This window comes from Oncorhynchus tshawytscha, linkage group LG29, assembly GCF_018296145.1.
Source record: "Oncorhynchus tshawytscha isolate Ot180627B linkage group LG29, Otsh_v2.0, whole genome shotgun sequence".
NCBI classification, from domain to species: Eukaryota; Metazoa; Chordata; class Actinopteri; order Salmoniformes; family Salmonidae; genus Oncorhynchus; species Oncorhynchus tshawytscha.
Window position 1 is genome coordinate 2,134,177 of NC_056457.1, and position 21,699 is coordinate 2,155,875.

Consider the following 21,699-nt stretch of genomic DNA (forward strand, 5'->3'; position numbering starts at 1 on the left):
ATAAAACGTGCTAAGTTTAGGACTAACTTGCTGCCTCCATAAACCTTGGGTAGGCGTCGTACGTGATAAGAGGAATGGGTAAATCCCTGAAATACAGTTTCAGTGCGCCAGTGATTATGTTGATGTCTTCATACACATTCACAGAAATGTCCGCCTTTTCACCATCTATTGGGAGACAGAGGGAGGATTTTAACTTGGCTATAGATGGGGCAGTTAATTAAAAAGATGCCAAGCATCCAAAATGATAACTTAGAATGACATAGTTCTGTGGTTGTGCAGTCGGTCTAGAGATTATAAACTCAGTAGGCACTCAATGGCAGTTATCAGGTAAGGCCAATCAACAATGAAATAACTGTAATTAATAAACAATGAAATCAGTTTTTGTCCAACCTAGTTCTCCCGAATCTTGCAACAATAGTGCTTGAAAAATGCTGTCCAGACCTAAGTCCAATTGATACCCACTGACTGCCCCACCCAGAAAGCAGGCAACTGAATGAGATACGGTGGCAAAGAAAAAAGGACCTTGCCTCTGTCGAAAGCCAGCTTCACATCTTCAATCAGATCACTGAAGCCTGAGATTCTGTACAGGCCCTCAGACTGAACACCTCCAGTTAGAGGAGGAGGGGAGAGAAAGACAATGACGAATTAAACGGCTTTACATTTATCAAATTAACATCTCTCCATTACTCATCAGGAAATTTGAACAAAGTAACATGAACATTGTTACTGGAGGTTGTCAAACCATTACCCTATAGCAAAAAAACATCCCAAGTGGGTCATTTTCCACTGCTCACCTCGAGACTCAATCTCTTGTATGCACATGTCCACCACCATGGGTCGCTTGGAATTGTGGGCTTTTACCAGTGTCGTAAGGTCACAACTGTATACTTTTTTGACATGCTTGAGGTCAGGCTTGCAGTCATTTGGCACCATTTTGGAACACTGCTTGTGGACATTCAAACCGCAATCTGGGGAGAAAAAAAGATGGGATTAGCAAAAATGCTGTATCATTTAATTTAACAATGCATAAAGACTGTCCTCAATGTTATTTCCAATAGGAGATTGTGTATTTTTTTAATTGAACCTATATTTATGCAAGCGGTCCCATTGAGACCAGTCTCCTTTGCAAGGGAGACCTATATTACAAGAGCATCAAGCAATTACACATTAGAAAGAGAGACAAATACTTCTAATCAAGAAAAGTACAAGAGTAAGAACCCACACTATCATGCACATCATTTCTCAAGGTCTCTGATCAATTTGCCTTTAAAAGTGGCATTGAAAACTAGAGCATGTCGTCAGTTCCGGGTGGGTTGCCAAAGGCTGCTGATGTCACCTTAAGCAACTCAAGAGAAGAATAGAAAAAGCAAGATCTAACTCCACCCTTAATTATTTCCTAGCGAAAATAAAGCATTAAGCAGTGGTAGTTTTTGTTGTTGTATGGAGGGCAAATGGGAAAGTGTCAAACATACATTTATTGCTAACTTGCTACATTAGGCCTATTTGAAAGAATTAAAGTTTCATAATGCTTAGGTTGTTACAGTCACTTATGCCAGCATCATTGTACTGGCGTTAGTGAATGCACTTGACATTCTGCCAACTTTGAGAAAAATTACTATCGGAGTGGTATTTTGTGTTGGCCGATAAAGAACCTAGAATACAGCACACACATGCACCCACAGACAGCAGTCTAAATCCTGTGACATCAACTTCTTTCTCGGTGCAAGGTCAGTAGTGAGATGATGCTCTGATATGATTTTGCATCTTAAGATCAATGATGAAAAGGCTAGTAGGCAATGAACTAATGACCACCATGTGATCTTGAGACACACGTTTATATGACAAGCTTTTTTCATTTAATTTGACAAGTTTTGGTGTTGTTCCTCACAGGCTGCTATGCCATAGGGGCTAAAGGTGTGTGGTCTTGAAGGAGTAGGGCACAGCAAACTGGTACATACTGGTAGAGGCTAGCCCACTGAGCACCAGCCCAAAAAGAGTTTCCAGATCAAATCACTCATATCCTTAAGCCAAAATCACAGAGGGAGACTTCCGTCAACGGAGTGAAAGTTGCATGTGTGAGTGTAGCAAGCCTCCGTGCCAGGAAAAGCCGTAATAAACAGTTATATTACTCCTTGAAATTAGTCTCTCCAGACAGACCTTTTGCCTCCCACAATGTACCAATGCTCCAGCTTACACATCTGTAGAAGTTCCGGCGTATAACAAATGAGACAGAGGTGCAAGTTAAAAAATGATTACAAGGGTTTGAGTGAGAGGTCTAACTGGTGTCTCAAAGTGGCCATACACACCTCTCCAATCTAATTCCAAAGCACTTTTATTACTAAAGGAAAGAGCCTTCAACTTTTTTTCCCTCTCCTAGCATTAACTTTGAAGAAATAAAGCAAGAACACTTGTCGTTTTTTGTTTGGAACAAAGCCCTGCACCCCCGCCATCACACAATTACTGTTGATGTTAGGCGATTAGGCCTGGCTCGCAGTCGGCGTTTCAATTCATCCCGAAGATGTTCAATGGGCTCTGTGCAGGCCAGTCAAATTCTTCCACACCGATTGACAAACCATTTCTGTAGGGACCTTGCTTTGTGCACAGTCATGGGGCCTTCCCCAAACTGTTACCACAAAGTTGGAAGCACAGAACAGTCTAGAATGTCATTGTATGCTGTAGCGTTAATATTTCCATTCACTGGAACTAAAGGGCCTAGCCCAAACCTTGATAAACAGTCCCAGACCACACCAAGCTTTACAGTTTGCACTATGCTGTGTGGCAGATAACATTCTCCTGGCATCCGCCAAACCCAGATTCATCCGTCAGACTGCCAGATGGTGAAGCGTGATTCATCACTCCATCACTAACATTCACTTGTCAGAGACCAGCCACCCGGATAGGTGATGAAACTAGTGGGTTTGCACAACCAAATAATTTCTGCACAAACTGTCAGAAACCATCTCAGGGAAGCTCATCTGCGGGCTCGTCTTCCTCACTAGGGTCAGACTGCAGTTCGGCATTGTAACCAACTTCAGTGTGCAAATGCTCACCTTCGATGGTCACTGGCACGCTGGAGAAGTATGCTCTTTATAGATTAATTCCGGTTTCAACTGTACTAGGCAGATGGTTGACAGCGTGTATGGCGTTGTGTGGGCGAGCGGTTTGCTGATGTCAATGTTGTGAACAGTGCCCCATGGTGGTGGTGAGGTTATGGTATGGGCAGGCATAAGCTACAGACAACCAACACAATTGCATTTTATCGATGGCAATTTGAATTCACAGAGATACGGTGACGAGATCCTGAGGCCCATTGTCATGCAATTCATCCGCCACCATCACGATAATGCACAGCCACGTCGCAAGGATCTGTACACAATTCCATGGCCTGCATACTCAGACATGTCACCCATTGAGCATGTTTAGGATGCTCTGGATCGATGAGTACAACAGCGTGTTCCAGTTCCCGCCAATATCCAGCAATCTTTATTCCCAGTCATGTGAAATCCATAGATTAGGACTTAATGAATATATTTCAGTTGACTGAAATAAAGTTGACTTTTTAAATTAAAAACATACCTTATTTAGATAAAGCACCAGTCAAAAGTTTGGACACACTCATTCAAGGGTTTTTCTTTATTTTTACATTGTAGAATAATAGTGAAGACATCAAAACTATGAAATGACACCTGGAATCATGTAGTAACCAAAAAAAAAGTATTGAACAAATCTAAATGTATTTAATATACTTCAAATAGCTACCCTTTGCCTTGGTGACAGCTTTGCCCACTCTTGGCATTCTCTCCATCTGCTTCACCTGGAATGCTTTTCCAATAGTCTTGAAGGAGTTCCCACATGTGCCGAGCACTTCTTGGCTCCTTTTCCTTAACTCTGCGGTCCAACTCATGCCAAAGTATCTCTATTGGGTTGATGTTGGGGGATTGTGGGGGCCAGGTCATCTGATGCAGCAATCCATCATTCTCCTTCTTGGTCAAATAGCCCTTGCGCATGCTGGAGGTGTGTTGGGTCAATGTCCTGTTGAAAAACAAATGAGAGTCCCACTAAGCGCAAACCAGATAAGATGCCGTATCGCTGCAGAATTCTGTGGTAGCAATGCTGGTTAAGTGTGCCTTGAATTCTAAATAAATCATAGACAGTGTCACCAGGAAAGCACACCCCAAACCTTCACACATCCTCCTCCATGTTTCACGGTGGGAACCACACATATGAGATAATCCTTTCACGAACTCTGTCTCACAAAGACACGGCAGTTGCAAAATTAAGGCCTGATTCACAGTCTCCTCTGAACAGTTGTTGTTGAGCTGTCTGTTACTTGAACACTGAAGCATTTATTTGGGCTGCAATTGAGGCTGGTAACTCTAATGAACTTATCCTCTGCAGCAGAGGTAACTCTGGGTCTTCCGTTCCTGTGGCGGTCCTCATGAGAGCCCGATTCATCATAGCGCTAGATGGTTTTTGCGACTGCACTTGAAGAAACTTTCAAAGTTCTTGAACATTTCCAAATTGACTGAAGGTTCATGTCTTAAAGTAAAGATGGACTGTCGTTTCTCTGCTTATTTCAGCTTTTCTTGCCATATGTACTTTGTCTTTTACAACAACAAAAAATATTTGACCTTTATTTATAACTTCTTAGAGCTAGGGTCTATTTTCCTGAATTTCTGCCTGACTGATGTGCCCAAAGAAAACTGCCTGTTACTCAGAAGCCAGGATATGCATATATTGGTAGCATTGGATAGAAAACACTTTGAAGTTTCTAGAAATTTTACAATAATGTCTGAGACTATAACACAATTGATATGGCAGGTGAAATCCCCCCCCAAAAAAAAAAAAAACAGATTATTTTTTTGAGCTCCCATTGCAATTGCTATGGCTTCCACTACAGTGCCTTGCGAAAGTATTCGGCCCCCTTGAAGTTTGCGACCTTTTGCCACATTGCAGGCTTCAAACATAAAGATATAAAACTGTATTTTTTGTGAAGAATCAACAACAAGTGGGACACAATCATGAAGTGGAACGACATTTATTGGATATTTCAAACTTTAACAAATCAAAAACTGAAAAATTGGGCGTGCAAAATTATTCAGCCCCTTTTACTTTCAGTGCAGCAAACTCTCCAGAAGTTCAGTGAGGATCTTTGAATGATCCAATGTTGACCTAAATGACTAATGATGATAAATACAATCCACCTGTGTGTAATCAAGTCTCCGTATAAATGCACCTGCACTGTGATAGTCTCAGAGGTCCGTTAAAAGCGCAGAGAGCATCATGAAGAACAAGGAACACACCAGGCAGGTCTGAGATACTGTTGTGAAGAAGTTTAAAGCCGGATTTGGATACAAAAAGATTTCCCAAGCTTTAAACATCCCAAGGAGCACTGTGCAAGCGATAATATTGAAATGGAAGGAGTATCAGACCACTGCAAATCTACCAAGACCTGGCCGTCCCTCTAAACTTTCAGCTCATACAAGGAGAATACTGATCAGAGATGCAGCCAAGAGGCCCATGATCACTCTGGATGAACTGCAGAGATCTACAGCTGAGGTGGGAGACTCTGTCCATAGGACAACAATCAGTCGTATATTGCACAAATCTGGCCTTTATGGAAGAGTGGCAAGAAGAAAGCCATTTATTAAAGATATCCATAAAAAGTGTCATTTAAAGTTTGCCACAAGCCACCTGGGAGACACACCAAACATGTGGAAGAAGGTGCTCTGGTCAGATTAAACCAAAATTGAACTTTTTGGCAACAATGCAAAACGTTATGTTTGGCGTAAAAGCAACACAGCTCATCACCGTGAACACACCATCCCCACTGTCAAACATGGTGGTGGCAGCATCATGGTTTGGGCCTGCTTTTCTTCAGCAGGGACAGGGAAGATAGTTCAAATTGATGGGAAGATGGATGGAGCCAAATACAGGACCATTCTGGAAGAAAACCTGATGGAGTCTGCAAAAGACCTGAGACTGGGACAGAGATTTGTCTTCCAACAAGACAATGATCCAAAATTTAAAGCAAAATCTACAATGGAATGGTTCAAAAATAAACATATCCAGGTGTTAGAATGGCCAAGTCAAAGTCCAGACCTGAATCCAATCGAGAATCTGTGGAAAGAACTGAAAACTGCTGTTCACAAATGCTCTCCATCCAACCTCACTGAGCTCGAGCTGTTTTGCAAGGAGGAATGGGAAAAAATGTCAGTCTCTCGATGTGCAAAACTGATAGAGACATACCCCAAGCGACTTACAGCTGTAATCGCAGCAAAAGGTGGCGCTACAAAGTATTAACTTAAGGGGGCTGAATAATTTTGCACGCCCAATTTTTCAGTTTTTGATTTGTTAAAGTTTGAAATATCCAATAAATGTCGTTCCACTTCATGATTGTGTCCCACTTGTTGTTGATTCTTCACAAAAAAATACAGTTTTATATCTTTATGTTTGAAGCCTGAAATGTGGCAAAAGGTCGCAAAGTTCAAGGGGGCCGAATACTTTCGCAAGGCACTGTAAATGTCAGTCTTTGTTCATTGTTTCAGGCTTGTTTCTTCAAAAATGAGCAAGAAGTTTGAGTTTTTGTACAAAGACTCCAGGTTCAAAATCAGTCGGTTGGCACGTGGTGAAGAGGATGCACGCTTACTCATTTTACTTTCTATTGAACATACTTCTTTCCGTATGAAATATTACAGTTTATTTACATTTTAGGATACCCGAGGATTAAATAGAAACATAGTTTGATTTGTTTGAACAAAGTTTAGCGGTAACTTTTTGGACTCCTTTGTCTGCATGTTGAATGAGTGGATTACTGAAATCGATGGTGCCATCTAAACAGACCTTTTGGGATATAAAGAAGGATTTTATCTAACAAAACGACCATTCATGTTGTAGCTGGGACCGTTGGGATTGCAAACAGAGGAAGATTTTCAAAAGGAAGTGATTTATTTAAATCGCTTTGTGATTTTATGAAGCCTGTGCTGGTTGAAAAATATGTTGATGTGGGGCGCTCTCCTCAAACCATCACATGGTATGCTTTTGCTGTAAAGCCTATTGTAAATCTGACAACGCAGTAAGATTAACAAGAATGTAAGCTTTTAAATTATATAAGATACTTGTATGTTCATGAATGTTTAATATTACCATTATTTATTTGAATTGCGCGCCCTCAAATTTCACCAGATGTTGTCGACAGGTAGCGGGACGCCTATCCCTATTAACAAGGCAAGTCAGTCAAGGACAAATTCTTATTTACAATGACGGCCTACCCCGGCCAAACCCAGACGATGTTGGACCAGTTGTGCGCCGCCTTATGAGACTCCCAATAACGGTCGGTTGTGATACAGCCTGGAATTGAACCAGGGTCTGTAGTGACACCTCTAGCACTGAGATGCAGTGCCTTAGACCACTGTGCCACTCGGGAGCCCCGGCACTGCATCTCAAAATTTATAGCGCGTTGGATATTATTAATTCTAAATCTTTTTTTTTACATGGATGATGCCTTATATTATCTCCAATGTAAGTATTGGAAACAATAGAACACTATAAAAAATCTGGTAAACCAGGCCTGCTATTCATAGCGGACCTTGAAAAGGCTTTTTATATAAATGCCTGAAACATTTCAATTTAAAATAATCTCTTATAAAATGGGTTAAAATCATGTATAGTAACCCTAGGTGTAAATAGTAAATAATGGCTACATCTCAAAGTTTTAAACGGTCAAGAGTAAAACAAGGTTTCCACCATTTCTTTATTTGACCTTTATTTATACAAGTTCTCATTTACAACTGTGACCTGGCCAAGATAAAGCAAAAACAACAAGAGTTACATGGGATAAACAAACACACAGTCAATAACACAATAGAAAATATGTATACAGTGTTTGCAAATGAAAGATGTAAGGCAATAAATAGGCCCTATAGTGGCGAAGTAATTACAATTTAGCAATTAACACTAGAGTGATAGATGTGCAAGTAGAAATACTGGTGTGCAAAAGAGCAGAAAAAAAACATATGGGGATGAGGTAGGTAGCTGGTTGGATAGGCTATTTACAGATGGGCTGTGTACAGCTGCAGCGATCGGTAAGCTGCTCTGACAGCAAACGCTTAAAGTTAGTGGGGGAGATATGTCTCCAACTTCAGTGATTTTTGCAATTCATTCCAGTCATTGGCAGCAGAGAACTGGAAGAAAAGGCGGCCAAGGTGTTGGCTTTGGGGATGACCAGTGAAATATACCTGCTGGGGTGGGTGTTGCTATGGTGACCAGTGAGCTGAAATAAGGTGGGGCTTTACCTAGCAAAGACTTATAGATAACCTGGAGCCAGTGGGTTTGGCGACAAATATGTAGCGAGGACCAGCCAACGAGAGCATACAGGTCGCAATGGTGGGTAGTATAAGGGGCTTTGGTGACAAAACGGATGGCACTGTGATAGACTGCATCCAATTTGTTGAGTAGAGTGCTGGAGGCTATTTTGTAAATGACATCGAAGTCGAGGATCGGCAGGATAGTCAGTTTTACGAGGGTATGTTTGGCAGCTTGAGTGAAGAAGGCTTTGTTGCGAAATAGGAAGCCAATTCTAGATTAAATTTAGGATTGGAGATGCTTAATATGAGTCTGGAAGAAGAGTTCACAGTCTAGGTATTTATAGTTGACCACATATTCTAAGTCAGAACCGTCCAGAGTAGTGATGCTAGGTGGACGGGCGGGTAGAGATCGGTTGAAGAGCATGCATTTAGTTTTACTAGCATTTAAGAGCAGTTAGAAGCCACGGAAGGAGTGTTATGGCATTGAAGCTCGTTTGGAGGTTTGGCATATCTATTTATTATGGCCATCGATATGTTAGCTATTAAAATCAGATCCAACAATAATATGAAGGGATTAGAAATACAGTGCTTAAAAACAATATGCCGATTCATGTTTTCTTTTAAATCCACAAATTGTATGCCTCAGAGGATCTAGATAATTTTACTAACCTCACCCTGATTAACTCTATAGTCATGTCTCAGTTTACCTATTTGCTTATGGTCTTGCCTACACCTAGCAAACAGTTTAAAGTATATGAGGAAAAACATTCAAATTTTATTTGGAATAGCAAGCCTGACAAAATTAAAACATGCCTATTTATAAAATGAATATGAATTTGGAGGGAAGAAATTATTAAACGTTAAAGCATTAGACCTCTCATTTAAAGGCTTCTGTCATACAAAAGTTATACTTAAATCCAAAATGGTTCTCTAGCAAATTAGTAAGAATGTCTCACCCTTTGTTCAAGAAACACCTTTTTCCCCTTTATTCTGATTATAACCTCTCACCTTCAGTAATTTGAAAAGGAAATCTCCCGAATATTGCTATTTTTAAAACAAGCCATAGAAAGTTGGTTGCAATTTCAATTTAAATCATCCAGAAAAGAAAAAAAAAGAAAAAAAAGGTATAAGTGGCGGAGTTGTCAAACATGCAACTAACATAATTACAACCAACTAATTGCGGCATTACCGCAAACATGTAAGGGGAAAGTGGAAGTGGGGAAAAGTCTGGCGGCCCTGCATTAAAGACCATAATTGAGTCAAGAAAATTGTGATGAATAAAAAAAGTATACCAGTTTAATTTACTTGTAAGGACCAAAAAATTGACAGCCATGCCATATAGATAACTAAATAGTTGGGAAGAGATTTTTGACTCACCGATTCCATGACACATGGTTTATGGTAATACGACGCCAGATTCAAAACACAATTTAAATTATATACAATTCTTGCAACTAACAGAATGTTATTTATATGGAAGATACAACATTCCCAGCTCTGCAGATTCTGCTGCGAAGAGACAGAATCATTCGATCATTTGTTTTGGTACTGTCTATATGTAGCCTGTTTTTGGTCACAGGTCCAGGAATGACTGAAGAATTGCAATATTTACCTGGAGCTAACCTTGCAGATAGCACTACTGGGCGATCTGAAAAGTCATAGTCAATAATATAATAATACTTTTAGGAAAAACGTTTATTTTCAATCTGTAGAAACAATGAGAATAGAAAAGTTCAGAACTTTTGTGAAACATCACAGCACAGTTGAAAAACATATGGCAAATAGAAATCCAATATGGATGGTGTTAAGAGATATTTGGGAGGGGTTGAATGGAGCTGAAGGTTGGGACTAATAACAACAAGATAACTAATGTAAAACATACTGTGCCCGTTAAACATTTATAGGTTAAGAACCTTTCTGAAAGAGTGCAGCTTTCAAGATATGGCAAACCAGATGGACATCATACATATATGGGAGGTTGAGGTTAGAGGAAGGACAAGAGTTAAAAACAAACAAAATAAAACTATTGTAAAATACTGTCCATAAAAGCTTGAAATACAGGCCTAAGAGTTGTTCACTAGTTTGCTCCAATTGGAGGAGGGGTGGAAGGGTAATAAAGGAATTTTTTTATAGATATGTATTTATGTATGTAAAAAGAATATGGGGGATTGGAAGTTATGCAGACAATTACATTGATGGAAGCAACAATCTGCAATATTAAAGCTGATCTACACCCTAAATAAATATTACAAATAAGAAAGCAAAAGGGTGGCTACTTCAAAGAACCTAACATTATCTGATTTGTTTAACAATTTTTTGGTTAATACATGATTCCATGTGTTATTTCATAGTTGATGTCTTCACTATTATTCTACAATGTAGAAAATAGTAAAAATAAAGGAAAACCCTTGAATGAGTCGGTGTCCAAACCTTTGACTGGTATTGTAAGTATTCAGACCCTTTGCTATGAGACTCGAAATTGAGTTCAGGTGCATGCTGTTTTCATTGATCATCTTTGATGTTATGGGATGGCACGCACGCACACGTCTATATAAGGTTGCACAGTTGATAGTGCATGTCAGAGCAAAAACCAAGCCATGAGGTCAAAGAAATTGTCCGTAGAGCTCCTAGACAGGATTGTGTCGAGGCACAGATCTGGGGAAGGGTACCAAAAAATGTCAGCAGCATTGAAGGTCCCCAAGAATCACTGTAATAGCATAGTACAATATTACTCTAAGACAAGATCACCACCTTAATTTATGTTTAGGAATATGGTTAGCGGTGTGGTTAAGGTTGGGGTTAAAATCACATTTTAAGAAGACAAATTATAGAAATAGGTGTGCTTTACAACTTTGTGGTTGTGGTAACGATTTAGAATTAGCTTGACTTGAGTTACTGCCCTGATGACAGACGACTTCATCAACAGTTGTGTTATGTGAAAAGTTGTATTAAAAAAACAAATAACATTTTTTAAAGTAGGTTAATTACCCAGCCAAGCAGATACAAGTAGTTGTAGTAATGTTGGTTGTGAAAGGCATCATAAAAAAGCTTTACCATTCATAACAATGCAATTTACCACTTGATTAAATAAAATAACAATAATGAAGGCTATATACTGTACTGGTAGAGTCAATGTGCGGGGGTACAGGTTAGTCGTACATGTAGGTAGGGGTAAAGATAATAGATAATAAAAAGCAAGTAGCAGCAGTGTAAAAACAAAATGGGGGTGGAGGGGGTCAATGTAAATAGTCCGGGTGTCCATTTGATTAATTGTTCAGCAGTCTTATGGCTGGCTTGGGGGTAAAAGCTATTAAGGAGCCTTTTGGTCCTAGACTTGGCACTCAGGTACTGCTTGTCGTGCGGTAGCAGACAGAACAGTCTATGCCATGGGTGACTAGAGTCTGACAATTTTTTGTGCTCTCTTCCACCGCCTAGTATATAGGGCCTGGTTGGCAGGAAGCTTTGACCCAAAAGTGTGATGTACTGGGCCATATGCACTACCCTCTGTAAGCGCCTTGCGGTCAGATGCCGAGCAGTTGCCATACCAGGAGGTGAAGCAACCAGTCAGGATACTCTTGATGGTGCAGATGTGTAACTTTTTGAGGATCTGGGGACCCTTGGCAAATATTTTCAGTCTCCTGAAGGGGAAAATGTGTTGTGCCCTCTTCAAACCTGGCTTTGTGTGTTTGGATCATGATAGATCGCTGGTGATGTGGACACCAAGGAACCTGTTCGGCCTCACTTTTCCTGTAGTCCACAATCAACTCCTTTGTCTCGTTCACATTAAGGGCCTACCGACCACTGCTGTGTCATCAGCAAACTTGATGGTGTTGGAGTCGTGTTTGGCCACACAGTCATGGGTGAACAGGGTGTACAGTAGGGGATTAAGCACACCCCCCTGAGGGGCCCCAGTGTTGAGGATCAGTGTGGCAGATGTGTTGATGCCTACCCTTACCCATGTAAATGTGATATCAGCTTTTTATTTAATACATTTGCCAACATCTCTAATCACCTGTTTTTGCTTTGCCATTATGGGGTAAACAATTTAATCAATTTTACAATAAGGCTGTAACATAACAAAATGCGGAAAAAGTCAAGGGGTCTGAATACTTTCCGAATGCGCTGTTGGTTTGAATTTGTTTTCCCTAAAAAAAAAGGCTAAACAAAAATAAAACAACGGCAGTCAAGCACCCAAGCTTGGCAACATTTCAATTCATCAATTATTCTGCGCTCTGCCACTCTCACACCAGAGAGCTCTGTACTCGAAATAGATGACCAGAGTGAAGTTACAAATGCCCTGTAGACACTTGTATGGTGTTGTATGTGACATCTCCTCAAAACCAGGTTCAAATTAGCTGTGCGTAAAAAGACAAAACACAAAGATCACAGTTCACTTCCCACCCTCCCTTTACCTGCACATTTCACTCCCTGAGCGATGAGGCCCCACATGAAGTTGGCACAATATTCACACCAGTGGGGTCCCCGGAAGGTGTGCACCTGCAGGGGAAAGAAAGGATGGAAAACTTGGTCACTTTCTTACTGGATAGAAGGATAAATGGACATACTTGGCCTTCCCCTGGCTCTCCACAGCCTGCGCACACTGAAGGAGCCAATTGGTAATTATCCCTGTGAGAGAGATAAGCAGCGCTAGAAAGCAGACTGGCAAGTCTTAATGGTGGTTGGAGTGTGGCAGGAGTGTTTGTGAGTACCATGGTTGACAATGCCAGGATTATCATTGAAATCTAAAACGGGACCACATCACAAACAAATGCCTAGTTCTGCCAGGTAATGGCGAGACCAATCAGAAATGTTCCAACATTTATCTCCAATGAAAAGCACGGTGGACTCATAAGATTTTACTCTCATGATTACCCAAAAATATAAATAATAAAATCACACCTAGTTTTAGATTGTTATTTTGGGAATGGGAACGTGGAGGGTAGGCCTCTTGTGCAAATGACAAGATAAACAACAAATGAGAAAACCTAATGGACTGGTGTTAATGCAGTCTTGTTTTTTAAAATCTCACAAAACAAAATTAATTATTGTGAAAATGCTATACCTTTTAAATTATACATATTTTTAGGTTTCCTCGCCTGAGTAGCCTTGTTTCACTGCCAAACAAAATTAAACCATCTAGTGTTCAGCGAAATAACAATGTCAAATACAGGTAGCCTTGTCAAATAATTAACATCCAATCACATTAACTGTTAGTCTCTTGCGGGAATTCCACTAATGGTCCGTATGTAGCCAAATGTAGCTGCTGCTAATGTTGGTATCTGTACTGATGGCGCAAAAGACATGACTGGGAGACATAGTGGAGTGAAAGCGCGTGTAAGCAATTGCTACCGCAATTGCTCCCGACGCCACTTGGGTACATTGCAGCATCCACCGAGAGGCTCTTGCTGCCAAGGGAATGCCTTCCAGTTTGAAAGACGTTTTGGACACAATAGTGAAAATAGTTAACTTTGTCAAAGCAAGGCCCCTGAACTCTCGTGTATTTTCTGCACTATGCAATGATATGGGCAGCGACCATGTAGAGCTTTTACAACATACAGAAGTGTGCTCATTATCAAGGTGCAAAGTATTGACATGATTTTTTAAAATTGAGAGACGAGCTTAAAGTTTTTACTGATCATGAATTTTCACTTGTCTGACCACTTGCATGATAAGGAGTTTCTCACTACAGGCCTATCTGGGTGATGTTTTTTCTAACCCTGAATGATCTGAATCTAGGATTACGTTAACTCTTCACAACTATATTCAATGTGCGGGACAAAATTGAGGCTATGATTAAGAAGTTGGAGCTCTTTTTGTCTGCATTAACAAGGACAACACACAGTTCTTTCAATCATTGAATGATTTTTTGTGTGCAAATGAACAAGCTTACGGACAATGTCAAATGTGACATAGCGAAGCACTTGAGTGAGTTGAGTGCGCAATTACTTTCCCGAAACGGATGACACAAAGAACTGGATTTGTTATCCTTTTCATGCCCTGCCTCCAGTCCACTTACCGATATCTGAACAAGAGAGACTCATCGAAATTGCAACAAGTGGTTCCGTGAAAATTGAATTTAAATCAGAAGCCACTGCCAGATTTCTGGATTGGGCTGCGCTCAGAGTATCCTGCCTTGGCAAATCGAGCTGTTAAAACACTGATGCCCTTTGCAACCACGTACCTGTGTGAGAGTGGGTGCTCGGCCCTCACTAGCATGAAAATGAAATACAGGCAAAGATTGTGTGGGGGAAAGATTTAAGACAGAATCTTCAATACAACCCAACATTGCAGAGTTATGTGCATGATTCCAAGCACACTCTTCTCACCGGTGGTGAGTTATTCACAATTTTCAATTAACTTGTAATTGTTATGTAAGATAGCTAAATAAAGAGCAAAACTATTGATTATTATGTGCGCCCTGGTCCTCTAAATGCTCTGTCACTTCCCACGAGCCAGTTTGTGACAAAAAAGCACTCATTATGTTTAATAAATGTATCGTATAGTGTGTGGCAGGCAACAAACAACATTTGAGAGTGCTCGAGGTTGAATGTTTGAAGGGGTACGGGACTATAAAAGTTTGGGAACCACTGCTCTAGTGAAATTATATCTGGCTGATGGCGGAGATTATTTTAGGAGAAGATGGTTATTGCGTTTGACTGGTAAGAGACGTGATTAGCAAGATGAGGCTGAATTCTGTGAGGGTTCCCAAGCGTCTGCCTAGGCAGAATGGAAATAAGGGCTGTGTTGTGTTCTGTCAGGTAGCTTTGCTACCTCGCCCTCTCCACATTTATATGAGCTACCCACGACAGGTCCGGTAGCAAGTCAGAGTGAGGACAGTTGCTGAGGACTTAATACAAACCCTCCTCCTTCACGACTACTCAAAATCCTGCTCACTGGTCGGAAAGCCGATCAGATATTTTTTTTATTAAGTTCCTGCCAATTCTCCACCTCTGTCATTCCAAAAACGTAGAATATGCCAATCAAACAAACCTCAAATGTGATACAACCACCGTAAAGGCAGTGAAAAAGGAAGAGCGGAAGAGGAAAAGTAAGAAGCGCTGAACAGGTAGGTTCAAGGTCTTACCTTGAAATTGTGGACTTTCTCATACTTGGTCGTGTGGACATTGTCCTTCAGGGTGGCTCGACGTACCAGCGAGGTGAGCTGTGAATAGGCAAACAGTTTGAGAGGTTTCCAGAAGGTGGCAGGGGACTTCTGGGTCCCTGACCCCATCCTCAAACCCATGCTGTGGCCAGAAGGTCATTCTGCGTCCCCTTCTTAGCCTTGTGTACCAGAGACTTCTTCCCCTCCTTGACTATGTACAACATGGTGGGTGGATACTAAAAGAGAAATTCCCCCCATTTTCTCAGAGAACAGCTGAAGTGATGCCTACTTGGAGGACTGACAGAACTGGAGCGCAAGCTCAGAGAAGTCAACTCGGAGCAGCTCAGAGCTAGCCTGTACTCAGCACCGCTGCTGGCATCATTAAAATCAATGCAGCAGGCAAACCAAAACAAGCCAATGCACTCTATCACAACAGCAGCAGGTAGAATCCACTAAGAATGCAAAGATCTGAAAGGAAAAAAAATAAAGTAGTTGGAGTATTCCTTTAAATAACAGTGCCACATAGTTTTGTCCTTACCCTGACCAGCACAGGGTTATGTTTGAAACGAGATTATTCCTAAAAAAAATCCAGCTTGACTGTGTGCATCTATGCAGATGAGGTGTGGCGGAGTTAACCCGCTCCTCCCTATGTCGCACTGATACTGTCACTGGTGCTCAGACAAAACCCAGAGTGAATACAGGCCATGGGGGGGAAAGCAAGAGAGTGAGCGCAGGTGGAGCATTGTGTCACTGTGGAATTTGTCTCACATTAAGAATAGTCCAATCAGAGAAAAGAACAGGCTCGGCTTTATCAACAGTGCTATAGTATATTCCTATTACCCCACAGGTAGAGTGAGTGAGATATGAGAGCAGCTCAATGTTGCTTGACGCTGCCACTGTCGTTCCAGGGTTGAGACTGAGCATTAACAATCTGAATGCTACAAAAACACATCTACCACATACAGAAAAAAATCATTACAAATCCCAAAATGTTAGGATATGGTGCAATCTACTAAGTCCTACATGGTTGTAACTTTCAGAGTGAAAAACAACTATCGGATCTGCATGTATTCAAAACAGCTATTTACCAAAAAATATGTCATGTTACACAACAGAGCTTCCTTTCTATTAGTTAAAGAACACCATGCGTTCCCTGAATATAATTTTAAACAAATGTGTTAGTGTTATCCACGTAATTGCTCAATAATGGCTGATCCCCTGGCTGTGAACGAACCCATTCTGTGTGAGGTGTAAAATGGAAAAACATTTACATTTCACACCTGTACAGGTTACCCATTTGTAAATAAGTGAAACAGGACTATATAAGCACCCCCTAATTATTATATTATTATTACAGTTGATCTAGGGCTATAATGCAAAGTGGTGCTGTTTAAAATGCCTCAATGACTGAGCAGCCATCCACTCAAAATGGCACTCAAATCAGACAGTGCTGCTCCACTCCAGTCCAATGTGGCAGAACAGCATTAGTCTCAATGGGAATATAAGGTCATCATGATGAAATTGAGTGCTAGACTGGAATGTTGCATCCACTACAATGTGGAAAACTCAGTTCCCACATATAATAGTTGGATTTAGAAGGTGGTTTGCTATGAATACACAATGATCCAATATAAATGATATACAGTGCATTCTGAAAGTATTCAGACCTCTTGACTTTTTGTTGCGTTAGAGCCTTATAAAATGTATCATTGTTTCCCTCCCCCATCAATCTACCCACAATACAACATGAAATAAAAACAGGTTTTTCAAAATGTTTTCAAAATAAAAATATAATTATCACATTTACATAAGTATTCAGACCATTTACTTTATTGAAGCACCTTTGGCAGTGATTACAGCCTCGTGTCTTCTTGGGTGTGACGCTACAAGCTTGGCACACCTGTATTTGGAGAGTCTCCTATTCTCTGCAGATCCTCTCAAGCTCTGTCAGGCTGGATGAGGCGCATCGCTGCTCAAGTATTTTCAGGTCTCTCCAGAGATCTTCGATCAGGTTCAAGTCCGGGCTCTGGCTGGGCCACTCAAGGACATTGAGACTTGTCCCGAAGCCACTCATACGTTGTCATGGCTGGGTGCTTAGCGTCGTTGTCCTGTTGGAAGGTGAACCTTCGCCCTAGACTGAGGTCCAGAGCAGGTTTTCATCAAGGAGCTCTGCACTTTTCTCCATTCATCTTTCCCTCAATCCTGACTAGTCTCCCAGTGTCTGCCACTGAAGAACACCCCCACAGCATGTTGCTGCCACCACCATGCTTCACCGTAGGGATGGTGCCAGGTTTCCTCCAGACGTGACACTTGGCATTAATGCCAAAGAGTTCAATCTTGGTTTCATCAGACCAGAGAATCTTGTTTTTATCTGAATAAAATAAAAAAGCATATTTCCCCCTTTCTGGAGCGAGAGTGGCTATACTGAGCGTAAACGTGATCATTTGAGTTATTTGGCAACTTTAGTTGTGAATGATACAAACCTTTGAATGATTAGAATACAAAAGTGTGTAGACGCCTGCTCGTCAAACATCTCATTCCAAAATCATGGATTTGGTCCCCTCTGTTGCTATAACAGCCTCCACTCTTCTGGGAAGGCTTTCCACTAGATGTTGGAACATTGCTGTGGGGACTTGCTTCCATTCACCACAAGAGCATTAGTGAGGTCGGGCACTGATTTAGGGCGATTTGGCCTGGCTCGCAGTCAGTGTTCCAATTTATTCCAAAGGTGTTCAACGGGGTTGAGGTCAGGGCTCTGTGCAGGCCAGTCAAGTTATTCCACACCGATCTCAACAAACCATTTCTGTATGGACCTCGCTATGTGCATGGGGGCATTGTCATGTTGAAACAGGAAAGGGCCTTCCCCAAACTGTTGCAAGCACAGGATTTAATATATGTACACCTAATTGCAGCCAAAACATCCTTTTATCCTACAGCTATTGTAAGCAGAAATCATGAACCTATAAACCAGAGTTACACTGTTAGCACTGAGGTGGTGTGCAATCGTAGGAAGACCACTTTATGCAGCTGCACTATCAGCTCCAATGTAAATAACATAAGAAAGTCTACCTCTGATAATCTTCCCAGTAAATCATCAAAAACAATCAAGCAACCCAGAAAAGTGCTAAAAACAATTGCCCATAATTAACATATGTAGCCTAAGAAACAAGGTCCATGAAGAATGTGAGATTCTGATCTCTGAAACTCACTTAGATAATACCTTTGACGATACAGTGGTAGCAATATATGGTTATAACATCTACCGAAAAGACAGAAATGCCAACGAAGGTGGTGTTGCGGTCTACATTCAGAACCACATTCCTGTAAAGCTTAGACGATCTAATGTTAAAATACTGCTGAAGTAATATGGCTACAGGTTCATCTTCCTCACCTAAAGTCCATTCTTGTGGGAAGCTGCTATAGACCACCAACTGCTAACAGTCAGTATCTGGATAGTGAAAGGCTTGATAATTTATGTGATAAACAGAAGTATATTTTCTGGGTGATTTAAATATTGACTGGCTATCAAAGCTGCCCACTAAGGAAAAACAATGTCAAACTGTAACCAGTGCCTGCAACCTGCATCAGGTTGTCAGTCAACCTACCAAGGTAGTTACAAACAGCACAGGAATTCAATCAACATGTATTGATCACATGTTTAAAAACGCTGCAGATATATTTGCTTTAAAGCAGTATCCAAATCACGTAATGATCACAATATAAATAGCCATTCTAGGAAAAACAAAGTTCCATAGGCTGGGCCTGATATAGTATAAGAGGTCATACAATAAGTTTTGAAGTGATTCATATGCGGATGTAAAAAATATTTTCTGGTATGTGGTGTGTAGTGAGGAGCAACCAGACGCTGCACATGACGCATTTATGAAACAACTTATTCCAGTTACTAATAAAGCACGCACCCATTAAGAAAATTACAGTAAAAACTTAAATCCCCTTGGATTGATGAGGAATTAAAAAATTGTATGGTTGAGAGGGATGAGGCAAAAAGGTATGGCAATTAAGTTCTGGCAGCCCAACTGATTGGCAAACGTACTGCAAATTAAGGAATCATGTGACTAAACTAAATAAAAATAAACTACACTATGAAACAAATAAATTATATAAAAGAATGATAGTAAAAAGCTACAACAACTGAAATTACCTTAAATTAAATGTTGGGGGAAAAAAAGCCAACTCCGCTCCATCATTTAATGAATCAGATGCCTCATTCATCACAAAGCCCACTGATATTGCAAACTACTTTAATTACTTATGAACAAACTTAGGGATGACATGCCAGCAACAAACGCTGACACCACACATCCAAGTATATCGGACCAAATTATGAAAAGACAAGAACTGTACTTTTGAATTATGTAAAGTCAGTGTGGAGGAGGTGAATTTTTTTTTTTTTGTCCATCAACAATGACAAGCCACCAGAGTCTGACAATTATGATGGAAAATTACTGAGTATAATAGCAGACTATACTGCCACATCTTCAATTTAAGCCTACTAGAGAGCGTGTGCCCTCAGGCCTGGAGGGAGGATAAAGTCATTCCGCTACCCAAGAATAGTAAAGCCCCCTTTACTGGCTCAGATAGCCGACCAATTAGCCTGTTACCAACCCTTAGTAAACTTTTGGAAAAAAATTGTGTTTGACCAGATTCAATGCTATTTCACAGTAGACAGATTGGCAACAGCATTTCAGCATGGTTATAGGGAAGGACATTCAATAAGCACAGCACTTACACAAATGACTGATGAATGGCTGAGAGAAATTGATTACAAAATTATTGTGGGGGCTATCTTCTTAGACTTCAGTGCAGCTTTTGACAGTAATGATCATAGTCTGTTGCTGGAAAAATGTATGTGTTGTGGCTTTACACCCCCCTGCTATAATGTGGATAAAGAGTTACTTGTCTAACGGAACACAGAGGGTGTTCTTGAATGGAAGCCTATCAAATATAATCAAGTCAGAATCAGGACCCTTGCTTTTTTACATTTTTACTAATGACATGCCACTGACTTTGAGTAAAGCCAGAGTATGTGGATGTATGTGGATGACTAAACACGTCAGCTACAACAACTGAAATGACTGCAACACTCAGAGCTGCAGTTAGCTTCAGAGTGGGACGCAAAGGAAAAAGTTTGCTCTAAGTATTTCTAAAACTCAAAGTATTGTATTTGGGACAAATCATTCACTAAACCCGAAGCAGCAACTTAAACTTGTAATAAATCATATGGAAATTGAGATGACTAAACTGCTTGGAGTAGCACTAGATTGTAAACTGTCATGGTCAAAACATATTGATGCAGAAGTAGCTAAGATGGGGAGAAGGCTGTCTATAATAAAGTGATGCTCTGCCTTCTTAACAACACTATCAACAAGGCAGGTCCTACAGGCTCTAGTTTTGTGGCACCTGTACTACTGCTTTGGCAGCAGCTAATGGGGATCCATAATACAAAATCGTCTAGAATGTCATTGTACACTGTAACGTTAAGATTTCCCTTAACTAGAACATTATTCCTCCTCCACCAAACTGTACAGTTGGCATTATGCATTGGGGCAAGTAGCGTTCTCCTGTCATCAGATGGCGAAGAGTGTTTCATCACTCCAGATAATGCATTTTCACTGCTCCAGAGTCCAATGGCGGCGAGCTTTACACCACTCCAGCCGACACTTGGCATTGCGCATGGCGATCTTAGGCTTGTGTGCGGATGCTCTGCCATGGAAACCCATTTCATGAAGAACTCAACGAACAGTTATTGTGCTGACGTTGCTTCCAGAGGCAGTTTCGAACTGCGTAGTGAGTGTTGCAACAGACAATTTTTACGCGCTACACGCTTCGGCGGTTCCATTCTCTGAGCTTGTGTGGCCTACCACTTCGCGGCTAAGCCGTTGATACTCCTAGGCATTTCCACTTCAAAATAAGAGCACTTAGTTGACTAGGGCAGCTCTTGCATGGCAGAAATTTGACGAACTGACTTGTTGAAAAGGTGGCATCCTACAACGGTGCCATGTTGGAAAGTCCCCGAGCTCTTCAGTAAGGCCATTCTACTGCCAATGTTCCATCTATGGAGATTGCATAGCTGTTTAACTGATTTTTTAAAATGTAGTTCCGCTGTACAGCTCGATTTTATACACCGGTCAGCAACAGATGTGGCGGAAATAGCCGAACCTACTAATTTGAAGGGGTGTCCACATACTTTTGCATATATAGTGTATGAACACCAGGGGAATTTACACAAGATAAACTAAGAATTATATATACACAGCAGTAGATACACTA

At 40.8% G+C, this 21,699-nt stretch overlaps 1 protein-coding gene across 3 annotated transcripts in view; it reads right to left on the minus strand.

Moving 5' to 3' along the window:
* The window catches only part of LOC112228049 (N-chimaerin), a 54,051-nt gene that overhangs the window by 5,609 nt on the left and 26,743 nt on the right, over window positions 1-21,699 (minus strand). For 2 of the 3 annotated variants that reach the window (XM_024393194.2, XM_024393193.2), the window contains 5 exons: window positions 15,391-15,468; window positions 12,719-12,803; window positions 795-968; window positions 528-605; window positions 28-165 (listed from right to left, as the gene is read on the minus strand). In XM_024393194.2, coding sequence (XP_024248962.1) covers window positions 28-165; window positions 528-605; window positions 795-968; window positions 12,719-12,803; window positions 15,391-15,468 — 553 coding nt within the window. Of the gene's footprint in view, window positions 1-27; window positions 166-527; window positions 606-794; window positions 969-12,718; window positions 12,804-14,462; window positions 14,472-15,390; window positions 15,469-15,545; window positions 15,878-21,699 lie in introns of those variants that run through there. The other variant, XM_024393195.2, reaches the window with a different exon arrangement.